This window comes from Stylophora pistillata, chromosome 7, assembly GCF_964205215.1.
Source record: "Stylophora pistillata chromosome 7, jaStyPist1.2, whole genome shotgun sequence".
Lineage (NCBI taxonomy): Eukaryota > Metazoa > Cnidaria > Anthozoa > Scleractinia > Pocilloporidae > Stylophora > Stylophora pistillata.
In genome coordinates, this window is record NC_142525.1 from 16,398,338 (window position 1) to 16,419,593 (window position 21,256).

The following is a 21,256-nucleotide window of genomic DNA, read 5'->3' on the forward strand; positions in this document are numbered from 1 at the left end:
GCATAGGTAATCATTGTTGGAGCCCAGAGTGTAGAGGAACCATGAGGCTTTCAAGCTAGTCCCTTATTATTATTATTATTATTATTATTATTATTATTATTATCATTATTATTATATGACTATTGTTATCACTTTTCTTATTATAGTTAATACTATTATTTGTTACCATTTAATTATTGGTTGAATGTCATTTATACAATTACTTGAATCATCTTTCTCTTGTGAAACAGGGTACTTAAAAATATGTAGAATGCGTTTTCTGTTTTGCTTGAGAGACAAATATTCTTCAACACTACCTATACCAATAGCCATATGCAGTCTTTGATTGACTGTTTTTTATCGTTTAAGATGGTCCAAAAATTCCCATCGAGTCCAGTAATTGCAAAGAGTATGTTAAAAAAGGTGATCATTTTTCCATGGAGTGTCCTGTAGAGGGAAATCCTCAACCAAACATTACGTGGTCTGAAGGAGGGAGAATTCTAAGTCACAACAAATCCAAAATCACTCTCAAATCCCAGCATATTGGTGAGCACATATATACGTGTACTGCTTACAATGGAATTGGGAAGCCTGACAGCTTAACGTTTCTCCATGTTGTAAACGGTGAGTTTTTTTACTGTTACACGTATAGCGTTTACAATTTGTGAATAAAAATTCAGTACTTCTAATGAAAACGAATCTTTGCAGATATATAATTAACTTGCCGTATGTGAATTAGAAATGTCTAAGCTCACTTGTGTTGAGAACTTAGATATGTACATATAATGTTAACTATCGTAATCGATTTACGAATAAAATTTTACAGAGGTGACTCGGTGTTGACAGCGAGTACAAAATGGAACTTGCCCTTTCGGAATGCAAATCCGACTTGATCACTATTTCTCTGGTAGTCATAACATTTTATAAAGCGGAAGACCTAAACAAAGAGTTAAAGGGGGTCTGGTAATTAGCCTTTTTCAAGTTGTTTTGTGTTCATTGTTGAAATTGCCTGCAATTGCTTGACCTAGTCCCCACGATACTTTACATGAACGGAAAAACTGTTAAGTTGGTTTTTGAAATGTCAGTCTGCTAACAGAGTGTTAAGCTAATGCCATTTAATTAAAGTGATGATCAACAGGTGTTGAAATTGTGCTTGATTTTTATTTTCTCAGATATTGTAAAAAAGGATTTTATTTACAAGATGAAAGAAAAATCGGAATTTACGAGGCAATTAAGCGAAGACAACAAAAAACAAATAGAAGTTCAAGAGAAGGTGAGATATAAACTTTAACACACCTACCTTGACTTGCACTGATACTTTCAACTACGTAGCAAACTTGTGATGAAAAGTAGAAAGCAATCACCATATAATTGTTGTGCTAGATGTTCTGTTTTCAGCTTTCGATAACCGCGGTAACCGAGTCTTTAGAGCCCCGTAAACCACACTTGTTGTTTTGTAAGTTTCACGAATCTCTTCTCAACACTATCGTGTTTTTGAAAATTCAGTTGGTCGGGAGGGGTTCCCCTCGGCGATGTAATTTTCATTAGACTTTCTAAAGTACCCGTGAGACGAAAATTGACCATTTTATCTTGCGCTAATTTGTTTACAGAATGTTGAATTGGGTCAAGTTTAAACCTTTTACGCCATTAAAAACTCAAAACAAACCTTGTATGACCAATTTTTACCGCTTCAAAGTCTTCCAAAAACCGTCCGCCATTCCTGAAAACATGTTCCAGCCGAGCCCGCAAACATACATGTACATCACGATGTCAAAGGCTCAGCAAACCTTTGGTTTACTTTGTCACAACTCTCTTTGTTCGCTGCATAGCGAATCATGTATAATACTTTTTTAAGAACTATTTTGTTGTCATTCGTAAAATATCGACTTTCTCTGACGAGGAATTGTTCCAGCAATCATCTGAGCTTCTGAGGATAGTTTTGCGTCGGCAAACGATGAATGCTTGTCATGAGAATAAAGGTAAAGACAGACCGGCACGGACTACCCACGTTGCTCTTGTGTTCGCGTCGCATCATCGCCTTCAAACTGTACTTTTGCTCTCGCAAGCGTGTCGTAAGAAATTTTCCCTTTTGCAAGAGATGATCGGATGATACATAAAAATTGTTTCCAGGAAGGGCTGCTTGTGTATCAAGGCGAAATGGGAGTTTGTGAAAGTCACTTTAAGTCAAGTCATCAATGTGTTTGCCCCGATGCATTTGATCAATGATCTTATTACCCTTTCTTGTTTGTTTTTTGCTATCTGTGATTTGAGAGGTTTGAAGTGAACTCTGTTGTCGAGTTGCACTTTGGCCTCTTCTGGTCGCTACAGCCTTGAACTATGGATCGATAGCCCGTCATCTTTGTTAGAAAAGAGTAAAACATTCTGTTATGTTTGTTTGACATCTAGCCATGTGATCTTTTCGCGTTGGGCCTTTGACGTCACTTCCTCTGAGTCCTGTGATCAACTTCCGAACATAGTCGTATAATGGCGGACGCGAAATCTCGAATTTAACTACCCAGAAAAAGATACTTCTGTGGCTCGGACTAGATTGAAATTTGGCAGGGTAGGTGGGGGATACACACTTATCACGAAAATGAAAATAAAATTATTTACGAAAATTTTGACCTCAGGGGCAATTTAAAGGGAAAGTAAGGTCTAGAAAGAGTCTACCTCAGTCAGAAGACTTTTTCCACAGGGGTTCGAAAATAACTGCCATTTTGTTCAGTTTGCTTTGTATTAAGGTCAAGAGAGCTTTGAAGTGGCTCATTTTTACGACTTTCGTGGTTAGAAAAATACCTTCTTTGACTTCGTCAGTTATGACGTAGCAAGTAGAACTTTGTTCCCCGCTTCGTCCTCATTGACCTGTTTGACCCGTGTGGAAAGAATTTCTAATACTCCCAATAATTGAAATGAGGTGAACTGTCTTGTGGTTAAATGTCCAAATACATATTAAAATTCAAAAGGAAAAGGTGTAAGCCTCCACAATTGAATATAGAAAAGGTAAGCTATGCATACCTTTTCTATATTCAACACAAATTTCACTCATTTATTCTATCAATTTTTTTAAACCATTTTAGTGTAATCGAATAAATTGAAGCTCGAAATGGTGGTACACCGTGTATGGTAAATTTTCAGTCGTCACCCTTGACCAAACCCGATTTCCCAAGTGTGTTCTGCAGGCGCCCATATCTCCCTATATCGTATCGATTGGACACGATAAAAATAATTAACAACTATTCACCAAAGTGGAGGTGGTTAGTGGTGGATATTTACCAAGCCGCGACGCGGCGAGGTAAATATCCACCGCTAACCACCGACACTGAGGTGAATAGTTGTTTTAGTATATACTAAAACAGTGAGATAATATACACTGCTTCGACGTTAATTTGAGTGATTTCTTCGCTTGTCACGGATGCAAACCTGGACGCTATTTTTGCCCGAGTTGCTCGGAGGTAAATAGCAAAGGATATTCGGAGTTTGACTAGCCAATCAGAACGCGTTTTCAACGCCATCCACTGTTATAGTATATACTAATATGAGAATATATCATGTCTTCCAACCGACTACTTGACGTAATTATGCTTATGCTTTCAGAAGAAATCGAAAGTTTCATTTTAGCTTTATTTATATTTTGGTAATTTCTAATGTAAATACTGAATAACGAGAGGCGACTTTCTGGCGCGTTTCGAAAATAACAAAGCTCTACTCCTCACGAGTCGCTTCATTTTAAACACTTTAGGATTAAAAATATTGCGTTGAACCTAGTTGTAGGCGATTAGGTTAAAAACATTATTGCAAATTACAGGTAAATGCTGAAACAAACAAAACTTAATTCGTATCAATTAACTTCTGTCTGCGTTAATTTTGGCAACTAAATGTTTACGTATCAAATTTGTCGGTGTTTACGCATACGAAGAATGCTCTTCAAGTCTATCATTTTTAGATTTGCATTTCTAACTGGGGCTGGTCTTAGTTCCAAACGGCTCGTGTTCGGTTATACACCGAAGCTGATTTTCTGTAACTGCCAAATAATTCGTTTCCTTTCGAGGTAGCAATGTGAAATGAATCCGTCGCGGCACAGTGGTCTTTGGTAAATTACTATCATTCCAGAGCTTGGATTTGTTTGAGGAAAAAACCTTTGCTTTTCAAATTGAATCGGTGTCCTAGTACAATTAATTCTTAGGAGCATACGTTCTCGTTCTCCGTAGGTTTCTCTTGACAGTTGCCGCAAGAGAACCACTCACGATTTTCAAGACGTGAGCGACTGAGCGGGTCGACGTTTCTTCTTGAAACTCATTTTCCTGACTTTCTCTCTCTTTCTCCTCAACATAGTTATCTCCTTCTCCTGAAGTCGAGCCATGTTTCGTTTGAAACATAAATGGATGTATTACACCCTCACGGCTAGATTAAAATCCAAGTCGAGCACAGCGAGGTTCGTGCGTCATGAACGAGAGCCAAATATTTTCCCGTTTAGCCCGACCGAACTCAGTCAATTAGCATTTATCATAAGTTGAAAGATTTGAACTTTTTTCAACTTAAATAGTACGCATAAGACCGGCCTGCGCAGGAAAACTACAAAAAAAAAAAAAAAAAAAAAGATTCTACAATAAAACCTTTTCCTTTTTACTAGTCAGAGTAAGAAACTCACAATTTATCGAAAAACATCACTCATTTTCTCATTTTTGTTCACTACTGTTTCTCGTTTTTTGCGACTGAAACTGCGAACAATTTCGCCGTACAAGTGCACCAGGCCCGTCTGACCTTACACACGTCAGCTTTAACTATGGTTTTCTACGGGATTGCGCGAGCAGGGCCAGACGGGTCATATGATAGTATAGTTTCTTTATGTTGGAAATGTTGATCATCACACATATCTGCTATATTGTTATAGTTAACAAATATCGAGGCCTTTATTTTGCTCTGTTCTGTTGTAATGCACGCAGGGAGCGGCTAGAGTATGAAAGAGGTGCAGGGAGAAACACGAGACGTAGGTTTCCCCACTTCACACAATCTATGCAGTAATTTGAAGAAATATGTCAGGATTTTATGCCTTGCTGCAAACAAGAATGAGCGTGTAGTTTCTTAACTATGAGTTTTTGCTCCACTTTAGATCACGAAAGTTATTCCAGAATGTCATAAACATGAAGTTGGCAAAATCGAATTCAGGTAAGTTTGTTTTATCCTTTTTTTTGTGTGAAAAATGTTAGCCTTACCGTGGTATGCATTTTTATGCATCACAAAATATGGAAGATATGTATGATTATCAGACCCCTGACAAAAATTACTGATTGGCTGGTTAGTGGTATTTGTTTAAGTTAATCATTTTAGAGAAAATGGAGGAAGAAATTTCTGGATCGGGAATTGTTTTTAAATATCTGTTAACTTAGTTAAAAACTCTCTCTTATCCTATTTCAAGAGTAGATGATTGCCATGCCATAACCTTTTCTATTTTACGATGTTATGATTATGGTTTCAATAATTCATAAAAGGTGCTGACCTAAGAACCTTGCAAAACCACGTATGTATAAATAAATCAAGTTGGAGTTGTTTACTCCAAAAAGTAGGTAAACCAGTGTTCCCCAAAGGAAGTAGTGGGGAACACTGGTTTACCAAAACCACTTTAATGTGTTTGATTTTATTATCAACTTTGCAAAGAAATTGTGCACCATAACAAATAATCGGCGACAGTACAAGGTGCTTTGGGAACTATAAGTCTCCCACCTCCTCGAGGATGTAACTATAAATACAGATAAATAAATGAAATAAAAATACTGCTGATAGTTTTGGTCAGTGTTTTGGTGGTTTTGGTGGTTTTGGTGGATGTCCATTCCTTGCATTCACCAAAACTACCTAACACCTTGACCCCTACTGGATATCTTAACTATCTGCATAAAATTGCGCAAAATGTATTAGAATACCGCCATCGAACTATAAATTAATACTGACCAGTTCTTGGGTAAAATTTTTTGACGCAATTTCTCAAAGAAGTAATACACTTAAGTCACCGGGATAAATCGGCATATCTTCGTAGCTTTAGAATTTTCTTTTAGTATAATATGTCATGAGGTGTCCATCATTCCACCTCTGTCCCTCTCGGCCAAGGTGATTTTGGTGGATGGAATCTAATGCTGAACATTTAGAACATCATTTTCAGTATACTTATTGGAGTTGTATAAAATTGCTCCTCACTGGGAATGTTTGACCGCACTTCATATTTCACTGCACAGGAAAAGACTTGCGTTAGTGTTGAGTATTTTCCGGGAGATTCAACCGGAATACCATTCTAGCGGTGTGCATCTTGAATCTTTATATGGCGTTAAACATAAAAATTAATTTTCAACTTCCAAGTTTATTTTCAACACTCAAGGTTTCCTTTTAAACCATATGCAAAAGTTCAGGTGTTATTTTCAACATTTAAGTTTTGTCAGCCTTCAAGTTTTATGGTTAAACGTTCTGTGTACAATATGAATTAGAAAGGAACTTCGAGGACAAAACCTCTTTTCTGCTTTCAAATTCATACCTTATTGCAATCAGTCCAGATTCAAACATGAGGCGTAAAGGAAAGATTTATCACAGGAGAAGCGTCTAAAACCGCGTTACGCCTCCAAAGAGCAGACTTTTCGCGCTCCACTTTTTTAGTAAACATAGGCGTGCTACGCATGCAGGAGATATTTTTGGGATTTGTGGATTGGAATGGGACACCTACTAACTGATGCTGGTGCCCTGTGCGTGCGAAATACGTGATAAAGTGCAGGTTGTTTACTGGAAATTGACACGCAATGGAGTAAAGTCCAAGTTAGCTAAAAGTGAATTTTATTGATAGGAAACGTATCAGCACGTAAGGGTTGTGTGGAAAATTCACCGCCTTTACCATTATGTTCCTTGTGATTTATTTTTCATTGAGGTAGAATTATGTCATAAAAATTACGTTGTTTATCATATAAGGGCAAAATTACTGAATTGTGATTGGTCAAGACAGAGGGCATTTTTTCTTAATTTTTGTAATTGCCCCGGGCAAAATTACTTGAAAATGATTGGCTGAAAATCGCCTAGCAACGGCTGCCAAGGTAAAGAAATTTCTGTTTCTTTTGTAACAATGACGTCCCGTTTTGCGCGAGATCAGTAAGAAAACATTTTGCCCCTTATATTATAAACAAGTAATCGCATGGTTCCTCGTAAAATTAAGGATTAACATCACTTGTGCTTTCCGAAGTTGCAGAAATTGCCCGAGTCGCTGCGCGACTCGGGCAATTTCAGCAACTTCCGAAAACACGCGTGATATTAATCCTTAATTTTACTCGGCCCCATGCGATTACCTATACTTACTAGAAAATGGCATTTCATCTGAGGAAGTCTAGTCCACACTGGCGAGTAAAAAGTAAACTCGCAACTGTAGCGGGAAAGTATCGTTTAAACAATATCTAATTCATCGAGAACTTTTAGAAGCAAAGAAACGGATATTTTACATGGCAGTCGACTCAGAAAGTAAATATAACTTGGTTGTCTTTCAACCTTTGCAAAAAGGGCAGCCACAGGGCAAAAAACAAGATTATCAATCAATTATGGTTTATTCAAATGCCTTGCGCAAGTTTTAGCAGATTCAGCAAAACTAGCCCTTCCAAAACAACACGTTCTGTTGCCAAATTCGTGTTAGGCCTTTGGCTGACGGTGTGTGCGTTAAAAGTGAAGGAGCGGTACACAAAACATCACGTTTTAACCTGAGATTGGTGGAAAAAATTCCCTGACGGCCTTTCGAATCCTGACAGATCATAGCGATAAATTCCTCACGAAGGACAGCCATTACACTTGGGAGATGGGCTTACAATTATTGTAGATGTCCTTCCTACCTCGTTCTTTAATCGAAATTCCAAGTGGAATTCATACATAGTAATGAAATATCCCTCAGTCGAGAAAACCAAATAAAGTAACCGCGGGACTGCGTCAACACTAGGTAAACTTTACCTTTCCTTTAATTATCTTCGACTTCAAAAACGCGGAATTACGGGAGCACTAGTTTAACGGCCCTCTCGTTATATCATTATTCGACTTCATGAGCGAGGGACTGCGGGTGCACTAGTTTAACGGCCATATCATTTCATCATTCTTCGACTTCAGGAAAGCTTGAATGCGGGACCTCTGGTTTAAGGTTACTTCCCACCTTCGCGGGTGTCCTTCGGGAAAAAAAAAAACTCGTACGCGCGCTAGTTTGAAGAAAACCCTAACAAACTATACATCAAAAGAAAGCTTAATAAATGCAGTTTACGATAAAAATATAATTTAAGCGATTTTTTCATTTAAGGAATATCAGGAGCCGCTGAGGCGTGAAACGACCGAGGATGCCTCTATTAAATTTGTAGGGTATCGGATCCCGCAGCACGAGAAAAATAGCTGCACAGTCTTATTCGCAAGGCATCAATCAACAAAAGTGTGTCAGGATTTTCCGATATTCTGATTGGTTGTTTGAAAGAATTTCAAATATCAGAATTTCCTGACACACTTTCGTTCGTCATTATCCCAAGAATGTTTTGGCGAAATTTCACGAAAATCGGTCAAGCATACATGCCCTATAAATTCGCTTGAAGTGGGTGTATTCCTCTCAAAATCAAATGCGAGATTTTAGCTCCTAAAGGTTTGTAAACAACTAGCGCCACACCAGTAAATTATCTCGCCTCCTGAAACCGCAAACCAATGGGAAGACAGGACCTGGCGTCAATGACAAAAGTGTCGCATAGCACTCACGTTTTTTTTATCTCGCTCTGTTGAACGTTGAATAATGGGCAAAATTGACAAAGGTAAAGCTGGAGAAACTGCTGGAAAGCATAACAGCGAATCGACAGACAGCTTAAGTGATACCCTTATCGCTGAAATGAGTTCCCTCGGATAGGTATATTCATAATTTCATACGATTCGAGGCGATTACCTATGTCTTGTATCAAGGCTGGTACTTGCTTATTGAAAGGAACTTCGTTTTTAACCTTTCGTACGACAAAGGTAGATTTGATGGCGACTTCTATGTTCGTAATTGTGATGCCAGCGTGGAGAGGGGTACCAGAACTGATTTTATTTTGCCTGACAAAAATTTTGCCTTTTCTTTCTTCTTTGGGTCTGTTTTTTTAATTTTTTTTTCTTTTTCTTTTTCTTTGCCCAGGGACTCGTCTCTGATTTTGATTTCTGTTTTTCATTTATGAGAAAAGACTTTCCACTAGCAGAGAACTTTCACGTGAGAATTTTTTCAAGTGCGCGATGTAAACAAAACACGAAAATAACATGAAATTGCCGCGAATATTCACCCAGAGGGTTCGCCCATTTACAAGATTATGACACCCTCCTGATTTATTATATTTTATTTAAGAATACGTTTTCCTAAATAAGTCGGACGCTTTTTGAGATTTTAAATATTTTCTTTTTGTAAATGTTAGGAAAATGTTTAGCTTCAATCTAGTCCAATAAAAAAAAAAAAAAAAACATTTTTTTGGCCTCTGTAGGTGGGAAGTAACCTTAAATGTCCTCTCTTTTAAAGTTATTTTTCGACATCGGGACCGTAGGAGCAATCCATTCATAGCGGTCAATAGGGGCCGGGTATTGGAAAGTTGCTCCCATCAACGTCTCAAGCAATGTTTGATTCAAAATGTTTCTCATATTCCACTCAGTCTCCTTTAGAACGAAGAATAACCATAGTCGTACAACGATCACAACTCCACCGCTTTCCCAACACAACTAATACGTTTCCTTAGTTCGCGATCCGCTCTCCCCGAGTCACGCGTTGATTCGCTGAAATTTGAAGACCTGTCAAACCACAATTTGCAAGAACGCTCTGATTTGTGCGGCATCGAAAAATACTACAATCTGATTGGTTTGTGATACACCAAAACTTGCGCCAATAACATTGCTTTAAGATACACCAAAAAACAAAATGCACCAATCAGACTGCTTAGAGATACGCCAAATTGCGCAGATTAGATTACACAACACCAAAACACACCATTCTATACGCTAACATAGAGTTTTGTTTTGTTTTCTAATTAATTAACTCAAAAGCGTAGTTTCAAAATACGGTTAAAGAATAGAGGATACCCAGATGAGTTAAGTAAATCTTAAGTTCTTTTCTCCCGGAGAGAAAGATCACTGAAAAACAAAAAAGAAATAGCATACAGAAGAAATAATGCGTTTTGTAATACTGTGTCATCCGGCTTTACCTAACCACAAAAGAGATGCTGATGAGAAGTGGAAGTGGCACTTCAGTCTAAACTGTACCACACATACAATGTATGTCAAGGAAAGTCATTTTAATGTTAAAACATTTATCCTAGTCAGACCTAAACTTTGAAGGTTACTGTTAACAAACTCTGGCGAAAATTTTCAAAATTTCGGGATTTTTTCGCTCTTTAGTTGGAGAGAGCAGTAAAATGTCTAAAACACGAAATTTTTTACTGAGTTTTCTGGTTGATAGCTGTATTTAAAATTAGTGTCCCCATCTATCGCGCGGTCAAAACGATCATGTTTCATAGGTGTGACGTAAAAACTGAAGACAGATCGGCAATTATGGTCGGCTTCAAAGACGGCTGTCACGAACACATACTTGTTTCGAAAGAATCGAAGTTCCCTAGCCTGCATTGCCCACCTTTCCATCTGTTTATATCCCGATAAATTTTTGGATTTCGTTAATCCATTTAGTGTAAATTTATTTTCCCCGTTTCGCGAAATGACCTTTCCCGCAAATTTCAAAGGAGTTCTTTGTCACCGGACTTGCTCAGGGGTTCGATGTTGGATCTCATTGGTCGGCGGCATGACACGTGCATGAGGTACGAAAGGTTTTGAGGATCGAGGTTTGTTTTTACACGAGTTACCTCATCGTAAACAGATTGAAAGAGTATGTAGACTTGTTGGATTTCCATGAAAAGTGACCAGAATGTTAGTCAGCTATCGGCACAGCTAAGTGTGTGAGGCTCTTACGAATTTTGGAGAATTTTTCTCGTGACATCTCGGAGCGAGGCAAGAACCGAAATATTTCCCATCGGCTAACTTCCAAAATAGAATTTTTCAGAAACCAATAAGAGTATCAAAAGAAGCTTCACGCACTTTGTTATCTTGTCCAGTAGTGTGAAAGGCTCGCGCGTGACTATCAATACAAAAATTGCGAAAGCTTCTTTTATTTACTATTAGAACATAGCCAGCAGAACCGCGCAATCAAATTCAATATACGTAAGCGTGTTCAAAATCCCAGTAGTGCCCTCTGATAGCGTCAGCAAATCGCTTCGCCAGAAATTTTTTTTTAGCTCGAGCGGCCATTGTTAGCGGAGGGAAAAATAATATATTTCGCGACAATAATGGGTACAAACAGAAACTCGGCCTACAAGTCCGAATACGAAGACAATGTTTCGACCTTTTCCCTTGGGCTAGAGTTCTTAAATGAGGCAGAAAAAGAGAAAAACAACGGAAAAGGAGACTCGACATCAGCGCCGTCACCATTCGCTGCAACTGATATTGTTGTCCGTTTTTCGCGTCGGATTTGATGCACAAATCCACCGGCTGTGTTCTAATACAATTGGTTCATGCTTTCAGCTGTGCACTGTCGAGTTATGGAGCACGTGGGAAGTTTGGAGAGCACTCAAGAAGCTAGAGTTGCCCGAGGCTATCGCCTCGGGCACCTCTTACGCTTCTTTCGTGCTCTCCAAACTTCCCGCGTGCTCCATAACTCGATAGTGCACGCTACAGCATGAACCATCGTTAAATAAACTATATTTTATAGGCTTTCCTTTGATATATGTTGTTACATTGAGAGAAGCGAGCGTAGGACCATTTTTCCGGAAGGCACCCTATTTTGTTGACAGTAACCTGAAAATCGCTTCATATTTAAAATTAATTGTTGAGATAACATTTGTATGTTGATAATAGAACTTGAATTTTGGCAGGAATGTAACACCATATCTTTGAACCTCAACCTTGACGAATTTCCTGAAATGTGTTAACAGTTTACATACCGTATCTTTCTGAACTAATATTTTTATTTTGTCTTTTAAATACAAGAGTGGGTTCTTCATGTCCTGCACTGGCGTGATTCTGATTACCACTTTCTGGCTTCTCCTCCACAGGCCAGGAAGCATTATCATATATATTCATCTCTCATTCGAAAAACCCATGGGGCAAGAGGCATTAACAACTATGCTTCAAGAAGCTGCCAGAAAGGGGCGCTTTGGCAAAAATGTTGATCCTGATTCAATTACAGATGTATCAGACATCCCAGGTAAGCCAAGAGTATGTGTAAGGTGACCGGCTCCCTAGAGGAGGGTCAAGGAACGTCACAGATGAAGAGCGTGTCCACGAGAAAATCGGGCATGGGCCGATAAACCTCAACTCACCGATTTGGCTTAAACTTGGCACAAATGCTGAGTATCTTGAGTTAATAAATGTGTGAAAATAATAAATCAACATATTTAATTCCCTGGGAGATATAGGGTCCCCCTGGGAAACCTCCCTGTTCTGCTTTTTTTGCATAATTAGCTACCTAGCTTTGCATTGCTGCTGTGTCAAACGGAAAAGCCATCTGCAAATTCAATCAACTGGGTTGTGTTCTATATCCATCAGACCTCAAGGAAATTGAATTGTGTTAACTTTTTCATTTCATTTCTTCCCTTACCTCTCCCTTTACTAAAGATGGCTTTTTCTGATTTTAACAAAGTCCAAAAATAAAGTTAATTGAGGGCCCAATATCTCCGATGACAAATTAGTTCTGATCATTATTCCTCCGTGGGCAGTGAAAGCCATCACTGGACGTCCAAAATCAGTAATAAAATTTTGGTGCAACTGATTTCATAACCTTTGCTGACGTGAAATTTGCATCTACCTCACGCTTTTTAGTCTGTATCATCAAAGTTCCGTAAACTACATCTTTGTCTTATTAACTTAAAATAACTTGAAATTTACAAGAAATTTCCCAGAGTATCGTTTAAACATGAACGAGGACAGAATCTTTGAATAGCGCAAGTTGAGCCCTTTTTGAGAACTTTTTTCGTAGCCATATTTCAATTATTCTCGAAGAAACGCAGCAGTTGATGATGAACATCAAGGGTGCATGTAGTCGAACTTAGTGGCAAAAAGATGATTTGATGTCCTGAAAGCTGATGTAAATCAAAAGGATCGCGCCTGCAATATTTTTCAGCGGTCAACTTTGACATTCATTTAGCATGTTGTTTGTTTAGTCCACAAAGTTTAAAATGTATCAAAGATTTACGGCTACCAAAATATTGGACTTGTTAATTGTTAAGCTTGAGATAGATACTGGTTCACCGAAAAACGAATACTGAAACAGGTGATATATCGGTCTCCTCTCAGCAGAAGGAAAATGAAAATGGTTTAAAAACTGACACGTACATAGAAATCACTTATCTGAGGTTTTCTGCTTACATTTGATATGTAATCTCTTGCAGCTGTCGACTGTAATATCTGGCTTTTTGTCGAGATGTACCGTAGAAATTGCTCCATTGCAAAAGTGTGAATTATTAATGAAAGGTTGGGCGAGGAAGGGGAGGGGGTCAACAGTTAATTTCGTAGTAAGTATCAGACAGAGGTGTAATAGCCGTACTTAAAAGTTACAATTAACAGCCGACAATCCGAAAATGTTAAAATGCACACTCGTACTCGTACATCTTTATTTAATGAGGCCAACATATTAACTTTACACAAGTTTTCTAACATATGGCCCTCACCTTCCCATCCCACCCCGGGGGGGGGGGGGTGGAGGACATCCATCACACAGTAATCTCGTGTGTGGGAAATTAACGTCTCCTACCTCAACCCTGCAGGAGACAACCCTGCACAGTTGGCAAAGCAATTGATAGGAGAATATCGAAAACGGCCTGACATAATCATGTCGATTGATGCCTTGTGAATAAGACTGCGTAGACATTTTGCTGTGCTGCGGCATCCGATACCCAATAAATTCAATAGAAGAACTCTCGATTGATTCACGCTTTACCAACTTCTCACATTTCTTAAAAGAAAGTTTGCGTTTACTAAGCTCTCTTCTGAGGTATAGTTTGCTAGTATTTAATGAAAGTAGCGCGCGTACGAATTTTTTCCTAAGGACACCCGCGGAGGTGGGAAGTAACCTTGGATAGGATATCTCTTCGACCACAAAAAGTCGGTGGTGGTGTGACTAGCATTGTGGCATTAAAGTCTAATAGACATCTTTTAAACTGATCCCATTAACTCTCAGGGCATCATATCATCTTTTTGCCACCAAAACATATCATGTAAGTCGATAAGTATCACGCCGTAAAAGACCAATCATTTTGATCGATCTTTCCGAGGGCTCTCGCCGCGTTTAATATTTCAACAAGGCAACGGAAGCAAATCGAACCTAGTACATTGTTGACATAATGGCTCCTTATCAGATAATATCTAACAAATGATATCAAGCCAAAAGTTGCAACTGAGGTACCACAGAGACATGTATGCACTATCAAGTTTCTTCCTAGATTTCTTTTGTCAGAAAGTTCAACTACATGCGCCCTTGATGTTCATTATCAACTGCTGCGTTTCCTCGAAAATAGTCCAAATATGGCTGCGAAAAAAGTTCTCCAAATAGGCTCAACTCACCATATTCAAAGATTCTCTCCTCGTTCATGTTTAAGCGATACTCTCTGGGAAATTTCTTGTAAATTTCAAGTTATTTTAAGTTAATAAAACAAAGATGTAGTTTACGGAATTTCGATGATACAGACTGAGCGGGAGGTAGATACAAATTTCGCGTCAGCACGGGCTATGAAATCAGTTGCTTCAAAATTTTATTACTGATTTTGGAAGTCCAGTGGTGGCTTTCACTGCTCATGTAGGAATAATGATCAGGAATAGTTGGTCATTGGAGATATTGGGCCTCAAAATACCTAATTTTTGGACTTTGTCAAAACCAGGAAAAGCCGTCTTTGCTTTAGCGAGAGGTAAGGGAAGAAATGAAATGAAAAAGTTAACACAATTCTTTTTTTTATGAGGTCTGATGGATATAGAACACAACCCAGTTGATTGAATTTGCAAATGGCTTTTCGATCTGTCACAGCAGCAATACAAACTTAGATAATTGATTATGCAAAAAATGCAGAAAATGGAGGTTTTCCCAGGGGGACCCTATATCTCCCAGGGAATTAAATATTTTGATTTATTATTTTCACACATTTATTAACTCATGGTAATTTGCGTGAGTGCCAAGTTTGAGTAAAATCTATGATTTGAGGTTTATCGCCCCTGCCCGGGTTTACCCAGTTCTGCCCGGTTTTCTCGTGGTCACGCTCTTAATAAATGTAAAAATTAAATTGATTGAGGAGGAAAAATTCGAGAGTGTGATAACTAATTGATTAATGGTGGGTGACTTCCTAATACTGTATTTAACCGCATTTTTATGAGATTTCAGAGCGGATTACATTTCAGTTTACTCTGCCAATCTGATGTGGTAGAAAAGTAAGACATGGCGATTATGAAAGCAATATCTTCCTTTTTATGTCTACAGCTTTGCTAATTGATATCACCTCTCCGTTATTTACCGTCTTCTTTGTGCTTGCTCTCCCAAGGTTTCTCCTATACCGAACGAGAGAGAAACCACTGCAAGCAACAGCCTGCTTTTTCATCGAGCATGCGCGAGCATCGTGCGGCACGTGCTCTTGGACGTATTGTAAACCAAAAGAAGTGCCATCTGGTGAATTAGTGATTTTCCATGTCCGGTTGGAGGAATGGCCATAATATCGTGACCCTTTGAAAATGGAGAACAGCCAGTCTTTATTCAGTGCTTAACTTCGCTATCCCTAAAGATTTCAAGCCCTCAAAAATTTTACCCAAAGCTTTATCCTATATGTAAGTCGTTGGCAATAAACTTAAACGATGACCTACACGCCTTTTTGATCTTTTCACAATCGGTACGCATAAACCCAGCAGTATGTTGGTTGGCACATGCATCCGAGCTTAAACAGCTATCCAAACTGATTTTACTGGTTCAAAGTTAATTCATTCATTCCCGGCGCTGGACAGCTGTTAAGAACGAACGGTTACTCGCAGTGGTTCTCTCTCGGTCAATGTAGAAGAAATCAACTGCTCGCAAGGCAAAGGGAAGCAGGATCTTAAAATTTTGCAGTTTTGAGCTGTACGTGTACCAAAATAGATACTTACAGGTAGATCTAATTTCAAAAAATAATTTTTGTTTGTTTGTATGTATTTGTTTTGCAGCAAAGCACAAATGTAATGGTCTTTACGAGGATGATCAAATTTGCAAGACAGGTACGCATTATCTTCCTAATATCTTTGGCTGCTTTAGTTTCTATTTCCTCTACGTTCGATGTGCTAGAATTCTCTGTTAGGGTTATAAAGCCCCTTATAAGATCGTTGGCAGCTCTCGTGGGTAATGTGAAGCGAATCCTGTGTTCTGATTGGCTACACGAGCGGGCAAGATGGTCCTATCTTGCCCGCCCGGGATTGCCCGCTTTGATTCCGCGAAAATAGGGAGGGACTTACAAAGTTCTTAAATTTTTGGAAATTCTCGGCGATGGAGACGCAAAAGCGGCAGGGGACAGTAAAGACAAAGATAGCATAAACGACTCTCGTGGGTTTTTTGTCCAATAAACACAGTTGACTTTCTTCTCCGGCTCTCAAAACAAACAAATTATCCTCGATTATTAATAAAGCGAATCATGTATATGTGCACGATCCTTCGCAGTAAAGCACTATTTGAGCAATAGTGAAAATCAGACCTGAAAAAAATTTCAGGCCTGTACGGGATTCGAACCACTGACCTCTGCGATACTAGTGCAGCGCTCTACCAATTGAGCTAACAAGCCAAAAACAGACCTGAAATTTTTTTCAGGTCTGATTTTCACTATTGCTCAAATAGTGCTTTACTGCGAAGGATCGTGCACATATACGTTTCATAACCGCAGTTCATACATATGCTTCATATGTTTGTTGTTGTTTAAAGCGAATCATGTTTGTCATATAAGGAATCCTTTCTTGACCAGGCGTGTTCGGTCAAGATAGCTGTTTATCAGCCTGGTTTTTTTTTCGTTTATATGGACCTGGACCTCGTCTCGATTTTAAAAATGCAAACAACAGAACTCCGGCAATATACAGCCATCTTGACCTCACGTTTGGTCGATAGCGCCGATAAACATCTGTGGTGATATTCCTGGTTTGTTAGTACTTTCTATTATGTCCCTTTTTTTTCAACTTCCAACAGTGGATCACGAAGAAAGTGATTAAAGCTGATATGATTAGATATGATTTCAGTCACTTCTATCATGAAGAAACGGTTAGAAATTGAACAAAAGCCGAGGAGATAGACCACGGCTGCAAGCCACATTTTAAAAAAAAAAAAAAAAAACTCAAAAAAGTTCGGAAAGGGTCACGATTTTAGAAAAGGGTTTATACTCTCTTACGCTGGATACATCGTCAATCACATATTGGGACGGAGTGTGACAGAAATTGGAAGTCGTTCTTCCTTGAATCTTTCTACTGATCGCCACTAGTGACAAGCCCACAATAATAACTCAATGCGGTTTTCGTCATCAGGATAGGCGAGGATTTCAACATATAGATATGTGTACATGTATGTTGCTGGTTGCCTCTCTACCTAGCTATCAACCAACCCAGCTAAAGTCCCTCTCATGGAATTCGGATATAGATACTCGCTCATTTTAGTTCACTTACGCAGGCTACGTTTTTAGTAAACTATACAGAGTTTCGCTGACTTTTTAGTTTATTCATTGCAAGAGTCCTTTTTTCGGAACGAAGGTAGGGAGGCGATGGGACGTCTAGAGGAACGTCGTGAAGTTTGTTTTGGTCAGGTCTGCTTATTTTCGGTTAATCTGAACTATGTTGCTAAATTACGGATTGTTACTAAGCGTCACCTGTAGGAGAGTGAAATGAGGTCTCAACCATCGCTTGTGTCTCGCTTGTAGACATATAATTTTGAGATAAACTAAGAGAGATTTTCTTTTTATTCTAGTCAAAACTCTTTGGATTGTAGTATTTGCCGTTGTAGTGCTCGTGTTTGCTGTTGTTATCATTATAATCATTTACATGGTACACAAAAGAAGAAAGTGCAGGCGCAAAGATCAAAGGAGTAAGTACATAAAACTTTACTTACAACTCAGGAGTTACACTCAAATATAGTTTATTTCTATTTATTTTTTTTTTTTTTTTACATCTTGCTTAGAATGTTGTGTTGTTTTATTTTGCGTCGGCTGATCCCATGTTTCGCTGCTAAGCAAGTTAAAAGATGGTTTCGTTACCCTGTGTCATGAGTGAAAACAAATTCCAGTTGTGCATCGTAGTACAGTATCTGTTTTAAATCATCCGATTTAACTTACCACATTTTGGGGGGGACTTTGGCCGGACTGCATTGGGCAATTTACTATTTGTGAAGGAAATCTTGCTGATGCCCACAACACCGGGAGCTACGTTCCCAAGTCTTTGCAACAAGTATGTGGGCTCTTTAACGTCCCCTGCTAACCAGTACAGAGAAGACGCAGGAGACTGGGCCTACGGCATTTCGTCCTTATCCGACAAGACCAGGATTTCTAACCATTTGAAGATGTCATAGCAAAGGCAGCACATTCTCGTCAGTTATTTTAAGACCCTGAGTGTTGGTCCGGTCAGGAGCTCCACAACATGAGCTAATCAAGCGGCAGTTGTCACCGTTCCTACTTTCTCCGATGTTCGACGGCGTTGCAAATTTTTAAGCAAATCTTGAGCTAAAGAGTTATATTAATGTAGCAGGCTTTACGTACTAGATAAACCACAGCTATGAATTGAAAGAGAAGCAAAAGAGCTTTAAACGTTGATTTTGGATAGGAATTACGAAACTTGTTGTGTTCCGCCTTTTAAGATTATTCTATGACATTTTATACTTTCTACCTATCTAGTTCACACTGAGACCGACGAACGGCAGGCATTGTAAGTATTTTAAAGTTTGACAAAGTTGAAAATCACTGAAGGGCCCCCGAGTTAAAAAAAAAATTAAAAATTAAAAAATTAAAAAGCTGTCGCTGTTATTCTCATTCGAATTGAATTTTTATTGTTCATACCATGCTAAGTCTCTCGGGAGGAAGGGAAGGTGGGGGGGTATTAAGGCTTCTAGACGGGGTGCTTGTAGAAGAGGGATACTTAATAGAGAGGTGTACTTATTATTGCAGATATTTGCACGACTTCAAGTGCAGTTTAGAATGAGCACATACAACTTTTTTTTAGGACAAACTACGGGCTCGTACAAATGGACAGCTTTGAAGAAATTTACAAGTGACTATACTTTCCAAATTTACGAGGAGAGGCATGTGGTTGCGTAATCATAATATGCTTAAAACGCAATTGTCGATATCTTTTCATAATAATGCTATAGCAATGTTCGCGAATCATATTCAAAAGTGTCTTATCAAAACCCTGCTAGGTTCAGTTCAGTGTGCATTCGGTATAATCAACCACATTCCGCCAAAACAACAATTTAACAATGATTTTATGCAACAAAGAAGTTCAAAGACAGACTCAACAGTTTGTCACTTTTTGGATTGAATTATCTATTTTCTGTATTGTGTTACCTGAAAACTGCATTCCTCTAAGTCAACCAGTTTTAAATAATTTTTTTCCACGTTTATTATCAGAAACCTGACTGAGAAGCGAAATGCGATTTGTTATTTTTCTTCTGAATTGTTGCCAAATATGCATTTCTTTTGATAAACAATTCCGACGTGTTAAACACAAACTCATACGGGCATTTAGATATAGGCGTATTCTGCAATGAAACACTACCTGATATAAATGAGCATGAAGAAAAAAACTATTTGCTGATTCGTCCAGAGTTGTCTTCAACTGATAACCCAATACAGAATAAATAAGAAGACATGAAAACTCAATCTCGATTGTATAAACGTACCTGTCCACCCTTCAATCCAATTCATTTGTGCCTCTCTCCGTTATTGTATTTGGCGAAGTCCAATTTGAAATGCTTTGTGTTACATTCTGAATTTTAATTATTCGTTAAGGCTTTCGAAAGGACAAGTTTATTGAGATACTCGAATAAATTTAATGGTTAATGATGTGGATTTTATCATTTAACTTTTTTTTTTTTTTTTTCAAAACTCAACATAATCCATCTCACGCATAACGTCGGCAGTCATGCCTTTGTTGAAACCGCGGTTAGATAAGATATAATAAGATAAGAACTTTATTTCCGTGTCAAAATCTCAAGCGTACCACGTACGCTAATTCGGGACACCTAATTACCTAGTACTAAAATTACTTTAATAATTACAAGATATGAAATTTATATGTATGTTTGTGTTAACCTTATTTGTAGTAAATTCGTGTTTTTTTCTCAATTTCAACTTTATTTCAGTTTACCTATACTGATAGATTTACAACTTGGCATCTGATGCTCGAAGTCTAATGCTCGCAGCTGGTCGAGGCGAGCAGTGGTTTCAAGCAGATTAATAAAATTTCTACTGGAACAAATTACAGAGAATAAGTAAATAGGCTCTTGCTGGTTACAGTAACAAGATTACTAAGATGAGAAATTGCAACACAAATGAACAGAATAGTTTCAATGTGTTTCTTCCCAGGGAGAAGGGATGGTGCGTGGTGAAAAGAATATGTTTTCAAGTCGAAATAGTATTTAATGATACTGAAACAGTCATTTTTTAAGTGCACTTTTATTTTGATGTTACACTGATATCTACCATTCTGTCAGTTCCAGTAATCACAGCACCCTGTCAGGGACTAATCCATATGCAGAATTGAAAAGTGGATATGCCATGTCAGGACCTCAACCCCAAGGTGAAGTTGTCATTGAACAAGGGGAGGGAGAGGTTGGTGGTGAGCCCCCAGCAGAAATTGTCATTGGACACGAGCACTCAAAAAAGAAACACAGAAAGAAAGATAAGAAAGTTACTGAGCAGAAACCGACTGAGGATCAGTATGCTGTCGCAGACAAGTCAAAAAAGAAGAAGAAGAAGAATGCACCGGACGCCACTTACGCTGAAGTCGATTTATCAAAAAAAGTAAAAAAGGTTTGCCGGCCAATTATTGTACTGATTACTTTGGAAGTTTGTTTTTACCTTTTTTGTTTTCCTAGATCACAGGCAGCCGTACATTTTTTCCTACTGACTTATATCCCTCTCCTGTTTAAATAGGCAAGACTTGAAACTACCTCAGCTTCCCTCCAGAGATTCTTTAGTGTTCTCTGGTGTTATTTCATCTCAGGTCGTTAAATTTTATTGATCATTTATTGCCTTTTACAGGAGACAGA

General features: G+C 38.4%; 1 protein-coding gene across 5 annotated transcripts in view; it reads left to right on the forward strand.

Annotated features, from left to right (window-relative positions):
• Positions 1-21,256, forward strand: part of LOC111332247 (hemicentin-1) — a 64,124-nt gene that overhangs the window by 38,239 nt on the left and 4,629 nt on the right. For 2 of the 5 annotated variants that reach the window (XM_088727665.1, XM_088727668.1), the window contains exons 7-14: positions 349-603; positions 1,152-1,252; positions 5,090-5,145; positions 12,072-12,223; positions 16,192-16,242; positions 17,963-18,079; positions 18,882-18,912; positions 20,699-21,017. In XM_088727665.1, coding sequence (XP_088583791.1) covers positions 349-603; positions 1,152-1,252; positions 5,090-5,145; positions 12,072-12,223; positions 16,192-16,242; positions 17,963-18,079; positions 18,882-18,912; positions 20,699-21,017 — 1,082 coding nt within the window. The other 3 variants (XM_088727667.1, XM_088727666.1, XM_088727669.1) reach the window with 3 other exon arrangements.